The 25,550-nt window shown below is 36.1% G+C and overlaps 1 protein-coding gene across 1 annotated transcript in view; it reads right to left on the reverse strand.

Moving 5' to 3' along the window:
* Positions 1–8,550: 8,550 nt before the first annotated feature.
* Positions 8,551–25,550, reverse strand: part of PREX2 (phosphatidylinositol-3,4,5-trisphosphate dependent Rac exchange factor 2) — a gene marked incomplete at its 5' end in the record, with an annotated part of 262,693 nt that continues 245,693 nt past the window's right edge. The window contains 3 exons of the mRNA XM_084229429.1: positions 8,551–8,700; positions 14,401–14,468; positions 17,522–17,624. Coding sequence (XP_084085555.1) covers positions 8,655–8,700; positions 14,401–14,468; positions 17,522–17,624 — 217 coding nt within the window. The 3' untranslated portion in view covers positions 8,551–8,654. The remainder of the gene's footprint in view (positions 8,701–14,400; positions 14,469–17,521; positions 17,625–25,550) is intronic.

Consider the following 25,550-nt stretch of genomic DNA (forward strand, 5'->3'; position numbering starts at 1 on the left):
CTTTTCTGGCATGGTCTTCACAGGCTTCCTTAAAAAAAGCAAGATAGTGAGTCAAGGGCAGAAAATCTAACTGTGACTTGTTGAATTTCCACACAACCTGGTACGGAAATTCCTTCCCCTGTATTCACTTTAATTAAGAGGGGAGGCATCCACATTAAGACCTGAAAATTTCCAATGTCAAGGAATCTTGGAGATGATCTGAGGAGAAATAAATACCTTCTTAGACTAGGGAGTTACATTATCAAAATTTAGCTTTTAAAAAAAAAATCAGGGTCCTCTCTGGTGGCACATGGGTTAAGGACAGCGCTATTAAGCTATTGTCAGCCACAAAACTGCAGCATGAGTTCGATCCCCAGCCAGCCAGGGAGCTTCCCACATGGCACAGAGGACCTCTCAGGCCTCACCAGCTTCTCCCCTCAGCAGTGTATTTCAGTACATCTGCCTGTTCTGCTCCCCACTCTCTCTGGTGAATCCTTTCACCCCCATCCCCTGCACCTCTGCTTACACCCCAGTTCTTATATGCATAAATAATCTTTTTTTAAAAAAAGGTATATTTATTTATGCATACAAGAGCTGGGGTACAGGCCAGAGATGCTGGGGGGGGGTGGTGAGAAGACTCACCAGAGACAGAGTGGGGAACAGAACAGGCAGACTGAATGAAATACACTGTTGAGGGCAGCAGCAGGCGAAGACAGGAGCGGTCTGCTGCACCATGTGGGTTTCTCCCTGGCTAGCCGGGGATCAAACTCGTGCTGCAGGGGCTGTGGATTGCTTCACAGTGTGGTGCTTAACCCCTTGCGCCACCAGGGAGGCCCAATAAATAAATTTTTTTAAAAATCAGTGAAATACTTGTATTACTGCACTTGATAATGTTCAAATGGTTAACCATTGCCTGCCTAGAAAACTCTATACTTAGCATATTTTACAAGAATATTGTGAAAATAAAATTAGTCTTTTTCCTTCAAGTCAGAACTCAAGACACCAAGCACACAGCAACTGAGAATTAAAGTCCAGAAAACATGACAGGCTGCAGACAAATTTTGACATTACAACATGTCCCCAAGCATTTCATCAAAAATAATTAGAAAAGAGAGAAGATATTTGTGTTTACTATGTAATAAACACTTTTTCATCCCAAACACTTTTAACATAGATGAATGGGTGAGAGACCAATATAATATCACAGCCTATGTTTAATTCTAATCTACTGTCACTATTCATTTATGTCCACATTTGTCATCTATCCCTTTAGGTATTAATGGCACCCCCATCAGGTATAAGGACTGTCACCGTCTATTAATTTATTCACCTTTTACCCCCTTCATGTTCATATAAGATTATTCTAGAGTTTTCCCATATTGTGTTTTGCTGAATACTTGTATTTCAGTTAAATTTCAACAGATCTTCCATAAACCATGACTTATCTTCTAGTAAGTTTGAGGAACACAGGTTACTACTTCTCATGATTTTTCCAATAGTAAAAGGTTAGAGCAATCTTATAAAGAATTCTGTTTAATGCTGTTTCGTAAACTTATTTGACCATAAAATGCTGTGTGCTCGTGTGTGTGTGTGTGTGTGTGTGTGTGTGAGAGAGAGAGAGAGAGAGAGAGAGAGAGGGAGAGAGAGACATAATGCTAATAGCATCTCTGGAACATCAGTGTCTAAGATGTTATAAACAAATAGCTTTTGCTTGCTGATTCAATTTTCTTCTTATTGCAGTACTAAATTTACAATCTCATAGTACACCAGTAGTCTCAAAAAGTAAAACTTACTGATTTTTAAAAAAGATTTATTTAGTCATGCATACAAGAACTGGGGTACAGGCCAGAGGTGTGAGGGGTGAGAGGATTCACCAGAGACAGAGTGGGGAACAGAACAGGCAAATCTACTGAAATACACTGCTGAGGGGAGCAGCGGGTGAGTCAGGAGAGGTCTGCTGCACTATGTGGGTAGCTCCCTGGTGGGCCCGGGATCAAACTCGTGCTGCAGTGGCTAGGATAGCTTCATAGGTTGTGTCTTAATACCTGCACCACCAGGGAGGCCCAGGTTATTGATTTTCATGCCTTACAATGATTGTTTCTATGGACTTTTCTGATAGTCAACACGATCAACTACATACACATTTTTCAAATTCCTTACTTGGATTTCATAATTCTTTATCATTGTTATCAACCAGCTATTACAACTTTCTTATGCTCATGATGCTCTGGCATTGAGACCTATACCATCCAGAGCAAAATTTTCTCCAAACAGGTCCAACCACTATGGAAAGTTGTGGAAACTACTATAAGTGGAGCTACCATATGACCCAGCAATTCCACTATTAGGAATCTACCCAAAGGAGACAAAAACATTAATTCAAAAATATCTGCACCTATGTTTATTGCAGCACTATTTACAATAGGTAAGCTATGGAAACAACCCAAATGCCCAAAAATACATGACTGGATCAAGAAGATGTGGTATATATACACAATGGAATACTATTCAGCAATCAAAAGATAAACTCATTTCATTTGCAGCAACATGGATGGAGCTGGAAGGGATCATGCTCAGTGAAATAAGCCAGAAGGAAAAGGAAAAATATCAAATGGTTTCACTTAGGAGACGTGTAGGGGAAACAAATAAGGGATCAGGAAAAAAAACAGCAACAACAATAATAATAATAAAACAAAACTAGCAGGCAACTGTAGATAAGAGACATTACGTGATGGAAGGGGAGGAAAAGGGATCTGGGCAGAGGAGAGAAGAGCACAAGGGAGCACATTGGTGAATCTTGACCTCCTACCCAGAATGTTTCAGGCACCTTCCCATCTAAATATATATTGTTTGTGCATCTAACTGCCCATATTGATGCTTTTTGTTAACAAGGTTGCTGTTCTCCTCTTATGTTGCTCAGTCTTACTCATCCTGAAGGCTAGCCTATCCTTCACTGCATTAATCATATGTATATATAAGGTTCTTTAACCAGAGAGTTTGGGAATTATATGCATTTATAACACCCTCAACGACTGGGACATGGGCTTATACAGAATAGGTACTGAATAAACCACAATAGACTGACCAGATAATTCAGGGAACAGTACAAGTTCCTATCTTGCATGATAGTTTTCCTATGCTGAGGTTCATATTAACCTTTCCCCACCTCCACTCCTTCCTAGCAATTAATGGCTTTACAACTTACCTGGGCTCATGTTTGTAGATATGTTCTACATGTGCGTCCAGTTTCTTCTATCTCATTTGCGAAATCTGAAAGTGTGCAAATCTGAAAGTGTGCAAATCCAAGATTCCATGGATCTTTGTTTCCAAACAGGTGAGGACATAGTAAGAATTGGTTCAATGTAAAAGGATAAAAATGGAAATGGTCACACTATGTGTCACTTTATTAACATATATGATACAATGTTACTATTCTAGTCTTTTATGCAGACAAAAAATAAATGATATAAAATTCAAGATACACTTCGATTGTTTTAACCATACCAGAATATCGAGTGACAGAAACTATGTTACATGTGTATTTTACAAAGGAAAAAAATAGACTAGTAACAGCCAAATGAAATTTTTCATTACATGTGAATATTATACAATGTTAAAATATAGATATATTCAAAAGAAATTTTATAGAACCAATTTGATATTTGGTTATTTAAAATGAATATGGTGTAAATGAATACTTATAAAAATATTTTTAAGCAAAATCTATGCTCTACTCATTTACTTGGCAGTTACAAAAATATATATTTTTCTGAAACTAATAAATTTGCTTAAGGCATTAGATATTCAAATTTAAATGCATCTTTCCTAAATATTTTACCAATTTAGGTTTCTTATTTCATACATTATATATACCTACACAGTATTAGAATATGTTTACATTACAAATAAAGTCATTTCAAGTAACAGACACAGGCAATCATTAACATCAAAGAGTTACTGTGCAGGTTTTCAAAGCAAACAAATCCAATACACAAACAAGGCCTATTCACTGTGCCTGTATGAAGTGAATTCTCAAACATGCTTGTTGAATGAATACATGAGTAAATGACATTTGTTATTCTATATTTGCCCAAAATTAATTATTCAAAGCTTTCTATTTATAGTATGAATATCATTTTAAAAGTCAGTAATTTTTATTCTTAATCAGTTAATTCTGGTTGGCAAAGTCAGATAAATTGACGCCAGATTGAGTATCAAACCAGTGTCAGTGATTAAAAGATGGTTTACCAGGTATGCCTAGTGTATATTTAGGGAACTATGATGTCTACAAAACAAACATTCAATATATTGAATAACTCCATTTTTATATCTTCATACAAAACAGAAAAGAACCTAAGTAATTTTTATTGTCTTGTTATAAAAAAGTAGTAACTATACTTCTATAAAAAAGGCATATATATATGCACATGCATATATACACACAGTTTATTACGTATATTTTCATTAGTAGACAACAGCATCTCTTCTTAGTGAGAGAAACAAGCTATCCTGAGTGAAGAAGGCCACCTGTCCATGCAACAACAGGGAGAGGCAAGCTGCTCATATCTAGCAGTCTTCCTTGCACGCAGAGCTTGGCCACATGGATGCTGACAACACATTAAAAGCAAAGTTTTGAAGTAGTAAAATTCTTCTCAAACCAATGACTAACTGTAATAACTATTATGGAATCACAGCATCTAATTGATTGTGGCCACTGCATGTAAAAGGAATTCACCTCAACCCATTTTGGGCCCAGAATCCTTTTAGAATTTTCCCTTCACTCTTCTGCTTCACGCATGGTGAAGCCTTCCTGAGGCTCATCACTAACACCTCAAAAGCGAGACAGTACAAAGAACATTTTTCTTGATCTAAGTTCAGATCATCATAAACCATTTCAAAACCTTCCATACTTAGGCATACTTTATACGTAAGCAGGAAAGGTGACAATTCACTCAGCAAATTGTATAAAATATATGCATGTTAATGAAATAACTATTCCTAGCTTTGGGGAAATAATCAAGCCATAATTTAGTGCAATAATTCACTTAAAATAAGTCTAAAAATTAAAGATAGTTTCCCAAAACTATGAAGCAATTTAGTCACACACTAAAGGTTAGTTTCAATATTAGTAAATACCAGTGTCACAAATGAAGAAGGTCTAAAAGTGATCTTTAAAGTAGAATGACTTAAATAAGGTTATTCATCTTAAATTTTAATATTATATTTTTCAAAAATACAAGAGAATAAAACTGTGCTCTCTAATCTGAATTAAATCATGCCATATAGGAAAAGACCTACTGAATAATTAATGTTTTAAATAGAAATGCATTATTTTCAAATACATAAAGTAACTATCAATTGAATGTGTCCAAGTCAACAAATGTTAACTTTGTCAACCACATGTATGTGCCCAAATGGCTAAAAATTGTTTTCTTGAATTAATTAATATGTCCTTCAGTTGTTTATCCATTTTTTGACTTTTACCATTAGTGCTGAGGTCAACTTTAGTTCGTTCTGAACTTAACTATCACAGTATATAAATCAATATTCAGAACCAATATCACAATGCATAAGTGCTACAGTATCATAAGAAATGAACATAATCTTAAAATGAACATCATTGCCATAGAGTAGCCTTTGAATGCACAAGAATCTAAGTCACTGATAGAATGTAATTTAAAGAGAATTTAAAGAGACAATATGAGAATTCTAAGATTGTGATCTGTCTTCATAAAATAAAGCTTAGACTTCAAATTCACCATTATATATTCAATATATGTAAAACTAGAACAGAAATTCCTTCCCTTCTTTCCTTCCTTTCATCTCAAACAGTAGTGGAAATAGATGTAAAATTTTAGTCTTCTCAAATTGCTCAAACTTAAAATGTTTCATGTCCCACATAGAGGTACATTATTATATGGTACTGAAAAATTCATTCATTAGACATTTGTTTATTGTAACTGCCTATTTTTTTAAGATTTATTTTTATTTATTTATACAAGCACTGGGTACAGTCAGAAGCGCGGGAGGGTGAGAGAATTCACCAGAGCCAGAGCAGGGAGCAGAGCAGGCAGAAGGACCGAGGTACACTGCTGAGGGGAGCAGCAGGCGGCAGGAGGTCTGTGCTCCATGTGGGACCCTCCTCTGGTGGCCAGGGAGCAGCTGGGTATCGAACCGACTCTGCAGAGGCTGCTGGCAGCTTCACAACCCAGCGCTCAACCACTGCGCCACCGGGGAGGCCCTGTAACTGCTGTTTTATAATAATTGGCAAAATTTATATGATGTACATTTCCAGGCTTTCAACACATATCCAAAATTGCTTTCTTACATTAAAATCATTTGGCATATTTCCCTTCACTTTTATTTTCTCAATATATGATATATTATGTAAAGGCAAAATATACCACATAATACCAGCCATACTCACAAATAACTCATAATAATTCAAATAGAAATAAGGTGAAGAAAAACAAAGTATTAAAAGAAAGACTTTCTGGTTTCAAAACCTGGTTTTACCACTTCTCAGTCATGTGGTCTTGGGTAAGTCACTGGGCCATTCATTGCTTCACTTCCTCAGCTGTAAAATTAGGGTGATGAAAAGAGCACAACCTTTAACTCATCATGAAGATTAAGTGAATCAGTAATAACAGAGGATGGTGAAAGTTTGTATCGCTTGGCATATAGCAATTACTTAATTGTGGGCTACAATTTATACTACAACAAAAAAAAAAAAGGAAAGCGACTGATGATATATACATCATTACTATATTTTGACCATTTAATAAATGCCAAGAACTCTAAAAGATGGTACACTTGTGTTTAATCCTTAAAATAATATAAAGTACATTTTATTATATCAAAAGTAAACCCTTTAAAATATGCTAATTTATAAATATCACATTAGCAGATCATATCCCTCTTGACACATAGCAAAGTACAACTAGAATGTTCTTCATAGAGCCTCTAATGAGGATTACTACTGCCAGGATGGTAATTAGAAAATAGTAATGATGATATGAAAAGCATTTGCTAGTTCATCAGTTTTGCTCACTCATTAGCTCTGCATTGAACATGAACAAATTTTCAGTACAGGAAAATCACAATTCACTAATATCATGGACCTGCAGAAGCACCTGCTGATAGCATCATGAATCACCACTGCAAGCTGGGTATATACTTAATATAGATATTTATGTTAAGGTCATAGCTTCATTAAACTCAAAGTGTTGGATTTTTTTTGAAAACTGTGATGCTGGTTTATTTTTCATTATGTCTATGAACTTATCACAAAAATGCGCTTTTGTGCCAAATAACAATTATTATTATCTTGATCAGTATATAAACATCTTACACATACATGTGTAACAGTTTTGTTATTCAATGCACTAGTGAAAAAGGTTTCGAATGAAAGCTTGAAAATCACCACCAAATTTCATAAATTAAAATTTAATAGTAGTTTTCATATATTTTAGTTATGAAAAGCATTTTGCATACTCCATTAGTCTAAATTCATTTAATTATTACAATCACAATAAGGACATTTTAATCACTTAAAATTTTGTGGATTTAAAATTAATATTACCATATATAGTATGTTAACAAACAATGCTATTTCATCAACACATGAATGATAAACATTAGGTATACTTTAGAATGAAAATAGGATACTCTGTGCTTCCATAAATTACCAAAAGGGTCCCTAATAGTCCTTTTAAAGATTGACAAATAAAGCTTTATTTTCATATCATATAAATATACCATGATAGAAAACTGCCCAGCATGATGTGTTCTTTTAAGGGTCTGACATCTCACATGAAAGTTTTAACAAAATTACAAATTTTAGGAATCTAAATTGAATGTTATAATTTTAAATGGGCATATTTTTTTTCCTTCATTCACCCTAGTCTCCATTCCCCATACCTCCTCTGTCCCTACCTCTTCCCATTCTCTTCCCCTTCTGGTACACCTGGTATGCAGGGCACAAGGAACCCATGCTCAGTTCAGACAGTCATGATAGCATTGACTTACTTGGACTGTCCATGAGCATAAAAGATACTTCAAGGAAGAAGGGCTTGCTGAGAGTCTCCACTACTGAGAAATCTGCTCTTAGGATAAAGAATAAGGCGTGCCCGTCACATCACCTTCCACACATAGCCTACTTTCTGATGCCAGCGGGAGACCGAAAGTCTACAGCACCCAATCCATGTTGTCTGTAACATTTTTGTTTGATGACCTGGAAATCATGGTTATATTTCTTCAGTGTCACAATTCTTCTAGTGGAAATCTCCATTAATTCATGTTCTCATTTGGAGAAGATGAAGACAACATAACAAAATCATTTTTAAAATGAGAGAGGAAACACAATGGTTAATTTGTTTTTTTATCTCTGATAATGTTTCCATAAATTTCAGGGAGGAAACTTAACCTCAAAAATGAATATTTAATGTGAATACATAGAAAAACCAGTTTGTGTAGTTGAATTGTTTAAATGCATTTACATTTCCAGGAAAAATATCCCAGCACAAACTGAACATTAGTTATGTACACCATGGTGAAAGGTTTAGAGAAAAAAATTCATTTTTTCTTTTATTGAGTTTAGAATGGTTAGGCAGCATGTCCTGTGTCTTGTCCAGTTTTCAGAAGCTTCTGATTTCCTGGTTGCTTAGGGATTCTCTTCATTCTTCTCCAGCTGGGGGAGGTGGCTCACACAGCTTGTACAGCCTAGAAAAGTCACAGGAAAGAGTGACGGTGGACAGATGTACTGCCATTACCTGACATGTTCTTTACTGGATAAACAAAAACTCTTGACAATATTTTCTTTCTTTTTTTTTTTCTTGACAATATTTTCTTGGTGTGGGGGTATAAGGATAACGTCTCTTTTGCTAAAAATCACATAGGAAATAGCAAACTCCAAATTTTCAGGTCAGTCATTTAGTAATCAGTCTGCTTGTACATCTAGATGGTGACAGATTCAGCAGTGCTGCCTTTCTTACCCCTGCTGCTTCTGCTCCAGTATTGCCCACCCCAGTAGTTTACCTTAGTGGTAGGAAAATGGAATCTCTGAATTCGAGGAAATATTATTGCAATGACTATCTTGTTGATAATGATTGTCTTGGAATGAGATAGCTAGCTTCCATCTCTTAGGGGTCTACTGATTTTCTGGCCAATTTTAGAAATCTGTTTCATATTTGTATTTCCCTGTGGTATATGGCAGTTGGTTATGGGCAGGCTAATGCTGCAGATTGCTGAGGTTTGAAATCAAAGACAAAATTAGCTGGGGTTTCATAGGGAATTTCTGCCCATCTCTGCCCATTTCCTCCTTTCACCTCTCAAGAGAATTGGGTGATTAACACGTGGGTCAAGAAGTCCACTTGAACTGGTGGGGATTGCCTGAGATGGCCCCCCCTCACTATGCATCCAGGTCTAGTAGTTTGAGACCATTCAGCATTAAAGCAAACTCAGGAAATTGAACTAAGACTACGCAATTTCTAGTGCTCCCCATTCGCCCAGTGGTTAAAACCTAAGTCCAGAACCAAAGCAATAGAACAAAACACTTGCGAGAGCAACTCCACAGGGCAAACCTTTAATTTAAGGCATAGTCTGAGAAGAGATAGGTTGACTAAATCAACTGGATGGTGGACTCTTCCCATTGTCTTCAGTAGCGTCTGTGCCCACAGTGGGCCTACTTCAGAGTTTGATTGATAACCTAAAATATATAAGGTGCAGGTTTCAACTTTGTTCTTTTTCAAAAGTATTCCTAACTCAGAGTAACTGTGGTGATTCTCTCCTCTTTGTAGATTAAACTGAACACAGCTTAAATGAGCACTGACAAATTCAGCAAATTATAAATTTTACCTCATATCAACATTTAATCTCATGTAATTCTAAATCAAAGAGGAAAAATGAGAAAATTTATTATTAGAAACTAAGTCAACAAAAATGAACTTTTCTTGTCTGCAAACATATAGAAGTTGTCATTGCCTTTGGGGATTTGCAAAATGTATTTTTAATCAGGAAGGTGGTTAATGCTCTATATGTCATGTTCGCAGAAGAAAACGAATACAATAATGAGGACATCTCACATCAGAAAAGCTGATTCCATCCCTCCTGGAGAAAAGAATGCATTAAATTGAGCTGATGGACTTCAAAGCTTCTTTTATTGCTGAGGGATATGGCGTTGTTTCAAATTGCATCCCAGTGCTGGAATAATAGCATGATTGAAAAGTTCTTTTCCCCTGTAGTTTCTATCCTCCTATTTCCCAGATAGTTCTGCCTAATGAATAAAAAGGAACAGTGGCCTTTCTCAGGTAGAACAGATAACAGAGGCTGGGTGGTGGCTGTCTGTGAGATCTGAGGTGAGCATCACATTCCATTATCGTGCACTGCACGTTTCCACAAAATGTAACTAATGCCACAAGGTAGACGAGTTTTTGAAATGTCTGCCTTGCAAATTGGTGAAAAGGCTACTCCCTGTGATCACCTAATGAAATAATAGCTCTGGGAATGGCGAAGCCGGGAAGAATCAGCTTCTGTGAGGCTTCTTGGAAGTGATTCAGGGTTATTTGAGTTCAGACACATTTGTAATGGAAATTGTGGGGCATTGGGAATTTAGAACAGGCAGATGATGCTTGGAAGTAAAATGAAATAGGTAAGAGTTGCACTGAAGAATTAGTTTTTTGGCAGCTAACTTGTTAGGTAGTGGGAGGCATTTTTTTTGCCCAAAATTTTGAGGCCCTTTTGGTGTTCTCATTCCACTCATGAACACTAGTGGTCCTGCAGGGAAAAGGTTTGTTCCTGGCTCCACTTTTTCCTTTTCCTTTTTGGGTGCAGCTGTCTTAAAGCTGAAATTTCCAGCCCAAATCCAAATCTTCAGTGAGCAGAATTTTCCAACTGCAGTCACTAGACCATACCATCTTTCCACATAGAAAAAAACTGTATCAAGAAGATCATAAACAAATGCTTCTTTTAAGGCTAAAGATTCAGTTGTACTATGTCCCAGGGCAATTCTCCCCATCTTACAAATGAAAAAGCTGTTTCAAAGATGATAACCTGACTAAATAAGGCCACAAAGCAGAAACTGGGACTTAAAACCATTTGCACACTTGAACCACTCTAGCATGCTACCTCCCAATTAAAGAAAATCAGCTCTCATAGCACAATAGTTTCCAGACTTTGTGACATAATAAAAAATAATAATACCAGTTACATGTGAAATATATTGCTCTAGATGAAGATATGTTTATTGCTTTGGAGAACCAATGTATGAGTCAGGAGGAGGCACAACCTTTCTGGCTGTGTTCACAAAGCCATCTCCACATGGATGTCCCATTGGCCCTTACTCTCATTATTCCTGATTGAGTTAATCATCTTTTCTCTAGATATACTATTTCACCTGTATCTATGATCTCAGTGACTAGAACCATTTTTCATCCAAGCCAAATATTTGGTGGTCATGCTAGAATCCTTCTTTACCCGAATCTCTTAATCTAATTCTAACCAGTGTTCAAATACTATCAATTCTGTTGTCTAAATAACTTTCTAATCTCTCGTCTCATGTTCATTCTCAATAGTACAATAGTCCTTGGCAAGTTTTTGCTTTTAGTTTTAGCTGACCTCAAATGATCCTCCTTATGCTAAGATAAATTCTCAAATTCAAATCTCATAAATAGGAAGATTTTTAAATTAAATACTCCCTATTATTGTCTTCAAGTTAATATATCTCATACAACTCTCTTCCTGATTTAGCCTCTGGCTACATCCCCAGCCTCACTTTGCATCTTTCTTAAATCACATACAATCATCAGTAAGAGATCTGGTTGGTTCTCAGGAAGTGATGTCTCCTCTAGGCAGCGGTGCTACTGCATTAACTGAATAGAATAGCACATCTGTTACCAGGCACACAGGGAAAGGAATACTCTGCTATTTCCCCTCTCCAACCTCAGGCTGTTACAGGTCCCTTATTTGTATTCTTGTGGCCATGTGTACCTATTTCTATCGGGGTTCTAATCACATGCTGTATGCTATTTTCATGTTATTCAATTGCCATTCTACTATTCTTCACTGACTGGTGGAGGGGACCATTTTTATCTTTAGCTTTTAACAAAGTGCTTGATATCTGTCTTTATACACATAGCAGAAATCCAATATATGTTTGCTGAATTAATTATTAAAAATAAAAGAAGGTTAATGATAAAAGGGAAACTATGACAGTATGTTGGGTATCATAGCAAACACAGTCTCCATGAAGATATTTCTAGAAACATTACCCCAGGCTGGCCTTTGGATGACCTGGACTTGAGAGCCAAATGTGTTCTTTTATACACTGTCCTCTAGTGGAAAGGATCCCAGATCTGCGATCCTCAGCACACACTCTGAAGCCCTTCTAGGGGATGTCTCACATTTTAATTTTAATATAGTTAAGCTTTACTCATCTCATCTCTGTAACTGAGAGTTCCTGGAGGCCCAAAACTATTTCTTTTTAGTATTTATATTCTTCACAGGAGAATAAGATGTGCTTTGCATTTCTTATATCATCAATAAATATTGGTAGAATGAATGAAAAAAAAATTAAAAAATTACTTTCGAATTCTCAAAGGGGTTATTATTCCCTTGTAAAAAATCTCAAATGTAGAGCTGACACATTTTATTGTTTCACTTTAAGTGTTTCAAGACATAACTGGATAAAGAAAAAAGTGAATATATCAGCTTCTTTCCTTGTATTCAGCTTGTGTATTGGTTTATTGATTAGGATGCTGAAGTCTTACCCTATGCCTACTGTTTATTAGTGTTTATAAGCTCTTGCTAAGAAGACCTTGTTGAGCCATTATCTTGCTTTCCTATTGAAATTTTAACACTTCACTGGATCTATTACTCAAACATATCATATTTGCTCAAGGTGCTGGAAAGAGAATGCCTATGTGAGAAGATTCTTTAACAAGGAAAAGTCTTAGGTTCTAATCTAATCAACTATAAGTGATAATATTAACAAGACTTGAGAATTAAATTGAATTAGGAGTCAGCATTAAAAATAAATGCAGGGCCTCCCTGGTGGCACAGCAGTTGAGCGCTGGGTTGCGAAGCTGCCCACAGCCTCTGTGGCACCGGTTGAAGCCCCAGCTGCTCCCCGGCCACCGGAGGAGGGTCCCACATGACTCGCAGACCTCTCCTGCCGTGCCCGCTGCACCCCTCAGCAGTATATTTCGTCTGTCTGCCTGTTCTGCTCCCCACTCTGTCTCTGGTGAATTCTCTCACCCTCCTGCACTTCTGACTGTACCCAGTGCTTGTATAAATAAATAAACAAACAAACAAATAAATAAATCTTTAAAAAAATAAATGCAATAAGAACTTGAGTGATCCATTAATTTTCAAGGGGAAAATATGTTTTCCTTTTGAAAGAACTTTCACTGCCCACATAGTTTTTCAGAATGAAATATATAACTTCATAAACACTGCAGTCATCATTCTCACTCTGGTAACTTCTTTGTAAATAGAAACAAATACAGATTATCTGGTCTGTGACACTACTTTGAGGAGCCCACTTTTTGTTAAGATGCAAATGTACAGAAATGCAATCAAATGTAAAAAAAGTTATTTAGCTTTGTCCTACTTCAGGATAGATGGCTGCCTACCCTAACATCACCAGGGTAATCAACATTTGTTTGATGGCTATTCCCATGCTCAATTATTTTAAAGATAGATTAGTGTTCAGATCTTATGGATTGTGAATATTGGATATGATGACAAACAAAAAGCACGTGTAATCATTTATTCATTAGCACACTCTTGAAATCAGTTCAGATATTTGATGTCTTCTATGAAGGCAGTATGATGTGTTATGAACAACAACAACAAAAAATTCCCTTACACCGAAGAATTTACATTCAGTTTGGGCAAAAAAAAAATCAACAAAACAAAAACCCAAAACATGTAATAACACATTGCAAGTCAATACAAGGCTATTATAGATCAATACATAAGATGTGAGGGAGCAGAGAGAGCAAGGAAACTCAAACAAGTTCAAGGAGAAACTGAAATCTAAATTGGATTAAATAAGAGTTTTCTATTGAGGAATAAATGTAAAAGACAATGATTCCTGAGGGAATGACCCGTGGCAGTCACAGACCTCTAAATGAAAATGACATTTTGGTAGCGTGGCACAGCTGGGTTACCCATTTATGTAGTACCTGTGTGTATCTTTGTTTTTGAATTCATGCTAGAACTTACAAAATAAAATAACCACAAGGAAACTAAAATTCTATTTAATTCTTAAGCATTTGTGCTAAATCACATTTAGCCATAGGTATTTACAAGACCAGTTTTCATGATTACAATCTGGTCTACCCTGGAAAAAGCCTCGCGTTAGCTGTCTGGAAAAAAAGTGAGCAAGCCTTTTGGGAAAAAGAGACCTGGGGAATTGCTTACCTTGGGGCGGATTGTGGGGTTCGATCTCTGACTCCCAAATTCTTTGCTGTGTTCTGAACTCTTGCACCCTAAAGAAGTCAAGAAATCATTTTTAGCTCTAAGTAGTAACTACGTAGCATGCCATTACTACCAAGTATAGATATTTATTCAAACAATGTATTTAATATCAAAAGACACTTGCTTGAGGAAGAGAGATATCATATGAGCATTTTCAAAATTAAAGCTTTTAAGAATTAAAATGTGTTGATACACTGTTTCAAAGGACTGACATTTACTTCCTGTCATCTAAATCATTCAAAATAAGTTTAAATAACAGCTTTGTGTTCATTATCTTATCTGTCATGATTTCTAAAAGCAATCAATCCTTAAGACATCAAAAATACTAAATAACTGCTGTGTCCATAGTTTCATGCAACAGAAATCACAGTCTTATCATACTCATGTCCCTTTTTTGTCCTTAACTGCATACTTAGCTATTTTATATTTAATAATATTTACCAGGAAGTTGTTTTCTTAAAGCAACATCTGCACATATTCTGCACAAACATGTGCATGTGGATCTCTATAATGTAAGAATTCTACTTCAAAGTATATATAAATAAAGATAATATACTCTACACCTATCAATGAAAAAAATCTTTATAATCTGTCAAGTGGTGCTTCAGAAAATAATCATTACCAAAAAATTACAAGGGGCATCTTCTATCCTTTATCTTTCCTTTTAAGAACCAGACAATTAAAATAATAGCTCTATGAAAATATATGTACAAAATCTAGATATGAAAACTATACCTAATAGAAATGAGAACATTAAATCATCCTGAAAAACTTCTTTTTCCTAAAAATGCAACTAAAATCTTAGAAATTATTATTCATTACTTGGAAAATATTCTAACCATTTAGTTTCTGGAAAGTGGAGTCTAAGTGGCTGAAAGTCAAAAGAGAAAACTGAGATCTTCCATTCATACTTGTGTTCAAACTGTTCACATCCCACATAAACATTGACTTGCAGATTGGATCCTACTTATTAATCCCACTGTCTGCAACTGATGATTACTAGAAAGAGGATCAGCAACAGAAAGAATGCTGCAAAATTATCTCTGTGCACCTGTCTACTCCAATTTCTCTGAAGAGAAGACCCCAAGCTCTATGACCTTTCACAACTAAGTCAGAAACCAGTTCTCAGTATTTTTTTAACCACTTGGAAATGTCATAACTTGGATCAGAGAAACAAGTACAAAAGAAGGAAGTAGCATATTCTAAATGTAGTTATTTAAAAAATTAGGAGGCTATGATAAATACTGATAAAAAAAGAGCAATTTAGAAATGAACCAGGATTTTATAGAACTTCATATCTTTTCAGTATTTTTAAATTATATTTTAAACTCTACAATATATACATATAGTTTGCATAGTATATTTTAAAGAGGTTAACACCAGATATATGAGTCATAAGAGCCCACAAAACATCAGGTTTACCTTTTCTATCCTCTTATCTATCTCCATTTTCAGTTGAAAGAAGTTGATTATTCAAGTCCATATAATATGTATATGTAGCCAATCCATAATTACCCCCTTATTGGATTATTCTAAAAAAATATTAATACCAATCTCTTAGTCTGCCACAAGCCTTAATTTTCAGATGGCTCCTCCAAGTCTTACTGCAAACTTACTTTAATAGCAAGAGTTAAATAGAAAGGTTGGTCTCTTTCTTTATGTTTTAACATGCAAATCCCAACCCTGAAAACTACAAGTTTGCCTTTATCTACTTTTAAAAATTGAATTTGCATAACAACACACACACAAATCCTTCCAGCTGGCATTTGCATCTGTATTTGCCCTTTTCCAACTGAAACAAAGCGTGTCACATGCCTCTTATGGAGCTAACCTTTACTTAGCAAATCCCTACTGGACCTCCTAAGATCTTGATTATCAATTTTCAGCTCGCGTTCCCAATATAAAGTAATAGTGCATGCCACAATCCTTGCACCTCATTTCTGCAGACCCCAGAATGGCATTGGCCTCACTTTATTACTGTTTCTGTAATTTTTTTTTTTTTTTTTGCTTGTTCAACATTGTGCAGTGTAGTCTTGGGTGCAAATCCACAGGGATTTATATGTTTGCTTGAGAATTATATACTAAGTCTTCAGTAAATAAAGCAGTCATAATTGCAAAAGCATATCTTAAAAAATTAAGTCATTCATGATCATTGGAATATTTAAACCAAGTCAGTAGGTAGAGAAATTTGTTAAATCAATTATCTGCAGTAGTCCTGGGAAAAGGTGACAAGAATAATATATTAAATTAATGTCTTACAACTGCCCTTTGTCTTTCTATTGATTTGTACCATTTCAACCAAATTAATCACATTTTCTAAATAATTAGTAATTTGGACATTAGTGTGTCTTTTTTTGTTATCTTTTTAAAGTATTTTGAGGGTTAAAAGTCAAATTACCACACTTAAAATACTACTGGGCTATTGTATAGAAAGTTCATTCTCTTTTTGGGATATTGTTACTTATTAGTATTTCTGATTTACAGAGAGCCCTAAGTTTGCTTTATGTTCTAAAGGAAAGTGTGATATATGTGCCTTACCTTTGGAATAATGCACAAACCTCTTAGCATGTAATATGTGATTCCCATTGAGATCCTCAGAAGCATTCAAGGTCCTCAATTCTTGTTTCTTCTTCCTTTCCCCCAACTGCTTCCTCAATCTACTCCCTGAGCCTTACTAAAGCACCTGGATTCCCAGAAAATGCCTTGCATCCTTTGATCTTGTCCTTTACATCAGCCCTAAGTCAGTTCTTTTGCATTTTGCCTACCCAACAACCTGTCCTCCATCATATTATCACAATAAAATTATTTTTCCAGGTTGTCTAAGCTTCTTGGAGAATCCATGAATAGATGATGTCTGCTCTGTTTTTGTTTTGTTTTGTTTTGTTTTGTTTTTTTGCTATATCCTCTTCCCTGGGAATAAATGTTTCTTTTTCACAACATATCCTCTGAGCCCAGAAAAAGTGTTATCACATCCCCAGACACCTGTTGGACACCTGATTAATGAATACAGTAACTTCAAATTCAGGATCTGTAAAACAACTCCCTGTAATGCGCATGGACATACCTGCTTTCGCATCACATCTGTAGCCTGCATGATGTAGCGAGGGGGCAGTCCGTGGCTTCTGGCCAAAATGATGGCCTGCTCCAGTGTCACGCTCAGGGTGCACCTGCGTGCAAAAGTAAGGGCAAGTTAAACCCCACACATTCCCCTAACACTCATCAAGACAGTTAAGGTTATTAATGAGGGGCAGCAGCACATGCCAAATGAGAGTTACTCATTTTTCCCGAGCATCTCCCATGTATACAATAATTAAGAATTTAATCAACTTGTTGCTATGTCTTTTATTACAGGATTTTCAGCTAAGAACTCAGAAGAGTAGAGGGAAAATTATTTTTTCTCCCCTATACTAATCTCAAACTAAATGAACATATCTTTTTTTAGACACTGACTGCGCAGTAAAGACTGCCTGAAACCAACAGAAGGCTCCCGGAGGAGCCAGAGGTGAGGTGGGAAGTTCACCCACGCCAGGCCCCTTCTGGCCTGCACTCCCAGCCCAGAGGGGAAGTGGGAACCCACCCCCGGGGCAGACCAGGCATGCAGGGGAGCTTGTCCCCACATCGGCATTTCAGAACAGGGACATTTCAACAGTAAAGACTGATTGAAACTGACAGAGGGCTCCCGGAGGAGCCAGAGGGGAGAAGAGATGTTCACCCAGGATGCCGGCCAGTCCCAGCAACACAGTGTCAAAGTGCATACAGCAAATTAGAAAACAAACAGAAGGAAGTAGAAGAACCACACATAACCTAGCAACTCCTCAGGAAAAAAGCACACCACAAAAAGAAAACCACCCCCCAGATTGCAACAACAGTAACTTGGGAGAACTTCTGAGACTTCCACAAAGAGAATTTAAAATTGCCGTGATTAAAAAACGGACAGAACTCATAAAGGAAAACAATGATAAGGGAAAAATAATCAACGATCAGAAGAATGAAATTGAGTCCCTAAAGAGGGAAGTAAAAGAAATGCAGGAGATCAAAGAATTAATGGAGGCACTAAAGAACTATGGGAAAAGCAATGAAAGCAGAATAGATGAAATGGAAGAACGAATAAGTACTCTTGAAGACACAGAAATAAAAAGAACCAAAACAGAAAAGGAAAGAGAAGTAAGAAGGAAAAAGACAGAAGAAAGACTTTGGGAACTATCTGACTCCATGAGGAAAGGAAATATAAGAGTTATAGGAATCCCAGAGGAGAGGAGAGAGATGTAGGAACAGAAAAAATATTGAAGGAGATAACTGAAGAGAACTTCCCAAACGTGAAGAAGGAGCTGAAAATTGATATACAAGAAGCAAGAACACCAAACTTCCACGACGAAAGGAAAACTACAGCAAGACACATAATAGTAAAGCTCCCAAGAATCCAGGACAAGGAAAAATAATGAAGCTGACAAGAAGGAAGAAACAGATAATATTCAAAGGAAAACCAATCAGGCTGACATCAGACTTCTCTAAAGAAACACTATAGGCAAGGAGAGAGTGGATGGAAATAGTCAACAGACTCCAAGAAAACAGATGCCAACCAAGAATACTCTATCCCGCAAAGCTCTCCTTCCTCCATGAAGAAAGAATAAGGACCTTCCCAGACAAACAGAAACTCTGGAATTTCATTACGACTAAACCCTCACTCCAAAAAATACTACAAGGATCCTAAAGTCAGAACATCAGAGAGATGAATAACAACGAAAGAAGGCCAAAAAAAAAAGTTATTAAAAGAATGAACGGAGTGCAAACTGGTCCAACCACTGTGGAGAGTTGTGTGGAGATTTCTAGACCTACTAAACATAGAGCTTCCATATGATCCAGCAATTCCACTCCTAGGTATTTACCCAAAGGACACAGAAACATCAATTCCAAAGAACACCTGCACTCCTATGTTTATAGCAGCACTTTTTACAATAGCTAAGCTTTGGAAACAACCCAAATGCCCAAAAATAGATGACTGGATCAAGAAGATGTGGTACATATATACCATGGAATATTACTCAGCATTCAAAAAAGATAAACACATGCAATTTGCAGCAACATGGATGGCGCCGGAAGGGATCATGCTCAGCGAAATAAGCCAAAAAGCAAAAGAAAAATACCGGATGGTCTCACTCATAGCAGGAATCTAGAAAACTTAAATAAGGGACCAGGAAAATGAATAACTATAAGAAGTGAAAATCAAAATCAACAAAAAACTATGAACCAGAGACAGTTTTAGGGGGGCGGAGGCGGGAGGGGAGGGATTGGTCAGAATGGGGGGGCTACAATTGTATGGGGAATATAAAAATAAAATTCATTATTTAAAAAAAAAAGAAAAAAAAAGAATGAACAAATAAAATCAAAGGAAAGACAAACACAATGGCAAATTCAGATGCTAACATATCAATATTAACTCTAAATGTAAATGGACTAAACTCTTCAATAAAAAGACACAGAGTTGCAGGTTGGATTAAGAAACAAAACCCAACCTTTTGCTGTCTCCAGGAAACACAGTTAGCTACAAAAGATAAAAATAGACTCAAAGTTAAAGGATGGAAAATAATCCTACAAGCAAATGGACCAAAAAAGAAAGCAGGAACAGCTATACTTATATCAGATAAAACAGATTTCAAACTCAAAAAGATAAAAAGAGACCCCAACAGTCACTACACTATGATCAAGGGGACAATACTTCAAGAAGAAATAACACTCATTAACACATATTCACCAAACGAAGGACCACCAAAATATATCAGACATCTATTGTCATCTCTGAAACCAGACATCAGAGAAAAGACATACATAGTGGGAGACTTCAACACACCACTATCAACAATGGATAGATCAACGAGACAAAAAATAAGTAAAGACACTAAAGCTCTAAATAAGGATCTAGAGCGCTTGGGCTTAACAGACATCTATAGAACACTAAATCCAAAAAAAAACGGAGTACACATTTTTCTCAAGCGCACAGGGATCATTCTCCAGGATCAATCACATACTGGGACACAAGACAAACATCAACAGATACACCAAGATTGAAATCATACCAACCATCTTTTCGGACCATGAAGGTATCAAACTAGAAATAAACCATAAAAAGAAGGCAAGGAACTCTCCTACCTCATGGAGATTGAAAACCACACTACTGGAAGACCACTGGACTAATGAGGAGATCAAAGAAGAAATTAAAAAATTCTTTGAATTGAATGACAAGGAAGACACCAATTTTCTAAATGTACGGGATGCAGCAAAAGCAGAAATAAGAGGAAAATATATAGCAATACAAGCTCACATCAAGAAACAAGAAAGAACTCAAAGAAATAACCTAATCTCAAAGCTCAAAGATCTAGAAAAAGAACAACAAAAAACCCCAAAACCAGTAGGAGAAAAGAAATAATAAAAACCTAAGCAGAAATAAATGAAATTGAAACTAAAAAAACAATCCAAAAGATCAGTGAAACCAAGAGCTGGTTCTTTGAAAAAATCAATAAAATAGGCAAACCCCTAGCCAGGCTCACAAAGGAAAAAAGGGAGAAAGCACAAATAAACAGGATCATCAATGAAAGAGGAGAAATCACAACGGACACAGCAGAAATCAAAAGAATAATCAGTAACTACTATGAACAGTTATATGGAAACAAGTTCAACAATCTAGAGGAGATGGACAAATTCCTACAACTCTACAATCACCCAAAGCTAGAAAAAGAAGAAATAGAACACCTAAACAGACCAATTACAAGCAGCGAAATTGAAATGATAATCAAAACCCTCCCCAAAAACAAAAGCCCAGGACCTGATGGATTTACAAATGAATTCTACCAAACATTCAGAGACGAATTAGTGCCTGTCCTTCACAAACTCTTCCAAAAAATTGAGAAGGAAGGGACAATACCAAACACGTTCTATGAAGCCAACATTACACTAATACCAAAACCGAACAAGGACAACACAAAAAAGGAAAACTACAGGCCAATCTCCCTAATGAATACTGATGCAAAAATCCTCAATAAAATTTTAGCTATCAGAATCCAACAATGTATCCATAAGATAATTCACCACAACCAAGTAGGATTCATTCCTACAGGGACACAAGGATGGTTCAACATCCGAAAATCAATCAACTCTATCCAACACATCAACAAAAAGAAACATAAAACCATATGATAATATCAATAGATTCTGAGAAAGCTTTCCACAAAGTGCAAGCCCCTGATATTCATGATAAAAGCCCCTGAAATTCTTTTACAAGGAATGTACCTCAACATCATAAAGACCATATATGACAAACCAACAGCCAGTATCATTCTCAATGGTGAAAAGCTGAAAGCATTTCCATTAAGATCTGGAACAAGACAAGGATGTCCACTCTCACCACTGCTTTTCAATATAATACTGGAAGTCCTAGCCAGAGCAATAAGAAAAGAGAAAGACATCCAAGGAATCCAAATAGGAAAAGAAGAAGTCAAACTATCACTATTTGCAGATGATATGATAATATACATAGAGAACCCCAAAAACTCCACAGAAAAACTAATTCAACTCATCAATCAGTTCAGTAAAGTGACAGGATACAAAATCAACATGCAAAAGTCAGTAGCCTTCCTATACACAAACAATAAATCTGAAGAAGAAGAAATCAAAAAAACCATCCCTTTTATTATCAAAACAAAAAAAATCAAATACTTGGTAATAAATCTAACAAAAGAGGTAAAGGACCTATACAAAGAAAACTATAAAACACTGTTAAAAGAAATAGAAGAAGACACAAAGAAATGGAAAGACATCCCCTGCTCATGGTTTGGATGGATAAGCATTATTAAAATGACCATCCTACCAAAAGCAATCTACAGATTCAATGCTATTCCAATAAAAATTTCAATGTCATTCTTCAAAGAAATAGAACAATTATTGATGAAATTCACATGGAATCACCAAAAACCCTGAATAGCCAAAGCTCTCCTGAAAAAAAAAAGAAGGGAATGGAGACATCACTCCCAGACATCAAACTATACTATAAAGCCATAATCATCAAAACCACATGGTATTGGAACAAGAACAGACACACAGACCAATGGAATCGAATAGAAAATCCAGAAACAAACCCACAGATTTATGGTCAATTAATCTTTGACAAAGGAGCAAAGAATGTTTGTTCAATAAATGGTGCTGGGAAAACTGGGTCACTAATTGCAAAAGAATGAAGCTTGACCACTACCTCACACCATACACAAAAATCAACTCAAAATGGATTAAAGAACTAGACATAAGATCTGAAACCATAAAATACATAGAAGGAAATATAGGCAAAACACTCCGTGATATGTACATCAAAGACATCTTTACAGACATATCACCCAAAGCAGTGATAGTGAAGGCAAAGATAAACACAGCTGGGACTACATCAAATTAAAGAGCTTCTGCATAGCAAAAGAGACAATAACAAAAACAAAGAGAAACCCCACGGACTGGGAGAACATTTTTGCACACAACACTAATGATAAAGGACTGATCACAAAAATCTGCAAAGAGCTGATGAGACTCAACAACAACAAAGAAAATAATCCCGTCAAAAAATGGGCAGAAGAGCTAAAAAGAAACTTCTCTGAAGAGGAAAAGCAAATGGCCAACAGGCATATGAAAAAAATGTTCATCATCACTTGTAATCAGGGAAATGCAAATCAAAACTACCATGAGATACCATCTTACACCAGTGAGAATGGCACATATTAAAAAAACTAGCAACAACAAATGTTGTCGAGGATGTGGAGAAAAAGGAGCTCTTCTGCATAGTTGGTGGGAGTGCAAAGTGGTCCAACCACTGTGGAGAGCTGTGTGGAGATTTCTGGACCTACTAAACATAGAGCTTCCATATGATCCAGCAATTCCACTCCTAGGTATTTACACAAAGGACACAGAAACATCAATTCCAAAGAACACCTGCACCCCTATGTTTATAGCAGCACTGTTTACAATAGCTAAGCTTTGGAAACAACCCAAATACCCAAAAATAGATGACTGTATCAAGAAGATGTGGTACATATATACCATGGAATATTACTCAGCATTCAAATAAGATAAACACATGCAATTCGCAGCAACATGGATGGCGCCGGAAGGGATCATGCTCAGCGAAATAAGCCAGAAAGCAAAAGAAAAATACCGGATGGTCTCACTCATAGCAGGAATCTAGAAAACTTAAATAAGGGACGAGGAAAATGAATAACTATAAGAAAGTGAAAATCAAAATCAACAAACAACTATGAACCAGAGACACTCTATGGGTGGTGGGGGGCGGTGAGGGGAGGGATTGGGGTCAAAATAAGGGGGTTGCAATTGTATGGGGAATATAAAAATAAATTTTTTTTTAAAAAAATAAGGATTTATGAAGAAACAATAAAACCTGGCCAAAGGGGGAGAAAAAAAAATAAATGAACATATTTTTTTTAACATTCCTTAAAACTAGTTTTGAAAATATATCAGCGAGCTGTTTATCTTTCCTGCTTATGTTGAGTTTCTTGAGGGTGGAAGGTTAAATTTTAATTATTCATGTACCAACAACGCCTTGAATACTACATATCAAGTTCTAAATGCACAAATGCTCCCAAAAGAAAAACAGACATGGAAAAATGCAAAATATCAAATGATAGATGCTGGTTTTGTTTTATAAATGAAACCTCAGAAGTTAAATCTTTTGACAACAAACCATTGATTTTACAACACAGGACACCTCTTTCAAAGTAGATGATAAAGGTAAACTGCTGGGATCCTAAATTAAATATTCAGGTTTAAAGTACACGCATAATGAATTGAGTTTATGAAAGAGTTTACCTACAGAAATTTAAATAAGCAGAAATGAATAAAAATTATTAGCAGACAGTATTCTTTACTGATATCTCATGTAATTCATAAGAAATGATGTCTAGGGGCCTCCCTGGTGACCCACGTTAAGTCTCAAAGCTATCACTACTATGCTCTGAGTTACATAATCAGCCAGGGAGCTGAACCACATGGTGCAGTAGACCTCTTCTGTCTTGCTCACTACTCCCTTTACCAGTGTATTTCAGTCAGTCTACCTGTTTTGTTCCCCGCTCTGTCTCTGGTCAAACCTCTCACCCCCTGCACCTCTGGCCTACCAGTTCTTCTAGGCAAAAAATAAAATAAAATAAAAATAAAGAAATGATTTCTAATATTCATTCATAACTACATATTGATAATACATTCATACTGACATATAACAAATATCTTAGAGAAATAAATAGCAAAATTACTATTAAGATGAACATTAATTTTTTTAAAAAAGTTATATTTCCTGGACCCTATCTATAAGACTATTTGTAAAACTTTCAAAATGAAATTTTAATTACTTATATAGGAATATGATCCCCAGAGCAGCCCCAAGGAAATTTGGAATTTTAATCAGAAGTGATTGGAGAGTCTTTTTTTTTTCTTCTCCCTCCCTCCCTTCCTCCCTCCCTCTGATCCCTCTCCCTCCTCCTCCCCTGCAGTATGTCTCTGATTTATAATTGTCCATTTTCACTTTGTTGTGTTTTGTACTGTCATTATTTTTTTACACTGATGTCTTATTGGGTTTCCCTATATTACTGCTATAAGTGAAACAATCCGATATTTTTCTTTTTCTTTCTGGCTTATTTCACTGAGCATATTTCCTTCTAGTTCCATCCACATTGCTGTGAATGGCATGAGTTTATCTTTTTTGATTGCTGAGTAATATTCCATTGTGTATATATACCACATCTTCTTGATCCAGCCATCTATTTTTGGGCATTTCAGATCAATGTTTTTGCGTCCTCTGGGTAGATCCCTAGTAGTGGAATTTTGAAAGTTTTACAAATAGTCATATGGTAGCTCCATTTTTAGCAGGTTAAGCAATCTCCAAGCAGCTTTCCATAGTGGTTGGACCAGTTTGCATTCCCACCAGCAATGTAGGAGAGTTCCTTTTTCACCACATCCTCACCAACAGTTGTTGTTGCTTGTTTTTTTGGTATGTGCCATTCTTACTGGTGTAAGGTAGTATCTCAATGTGGTTCTAATTTGCATTTCCCTGA

Source organism: Talpa europaea (assembly GCF_964194135.1).
Source record: "Talpa europaea genome assembly, chromosome: 3".
Taxonomy (NCBI): domain Eukaryota; kingdom Metazoa; phylum Chordata; class Mammalia; order Eulipotyphla; family Talpidae; genus Talpa; species Talpa europaea.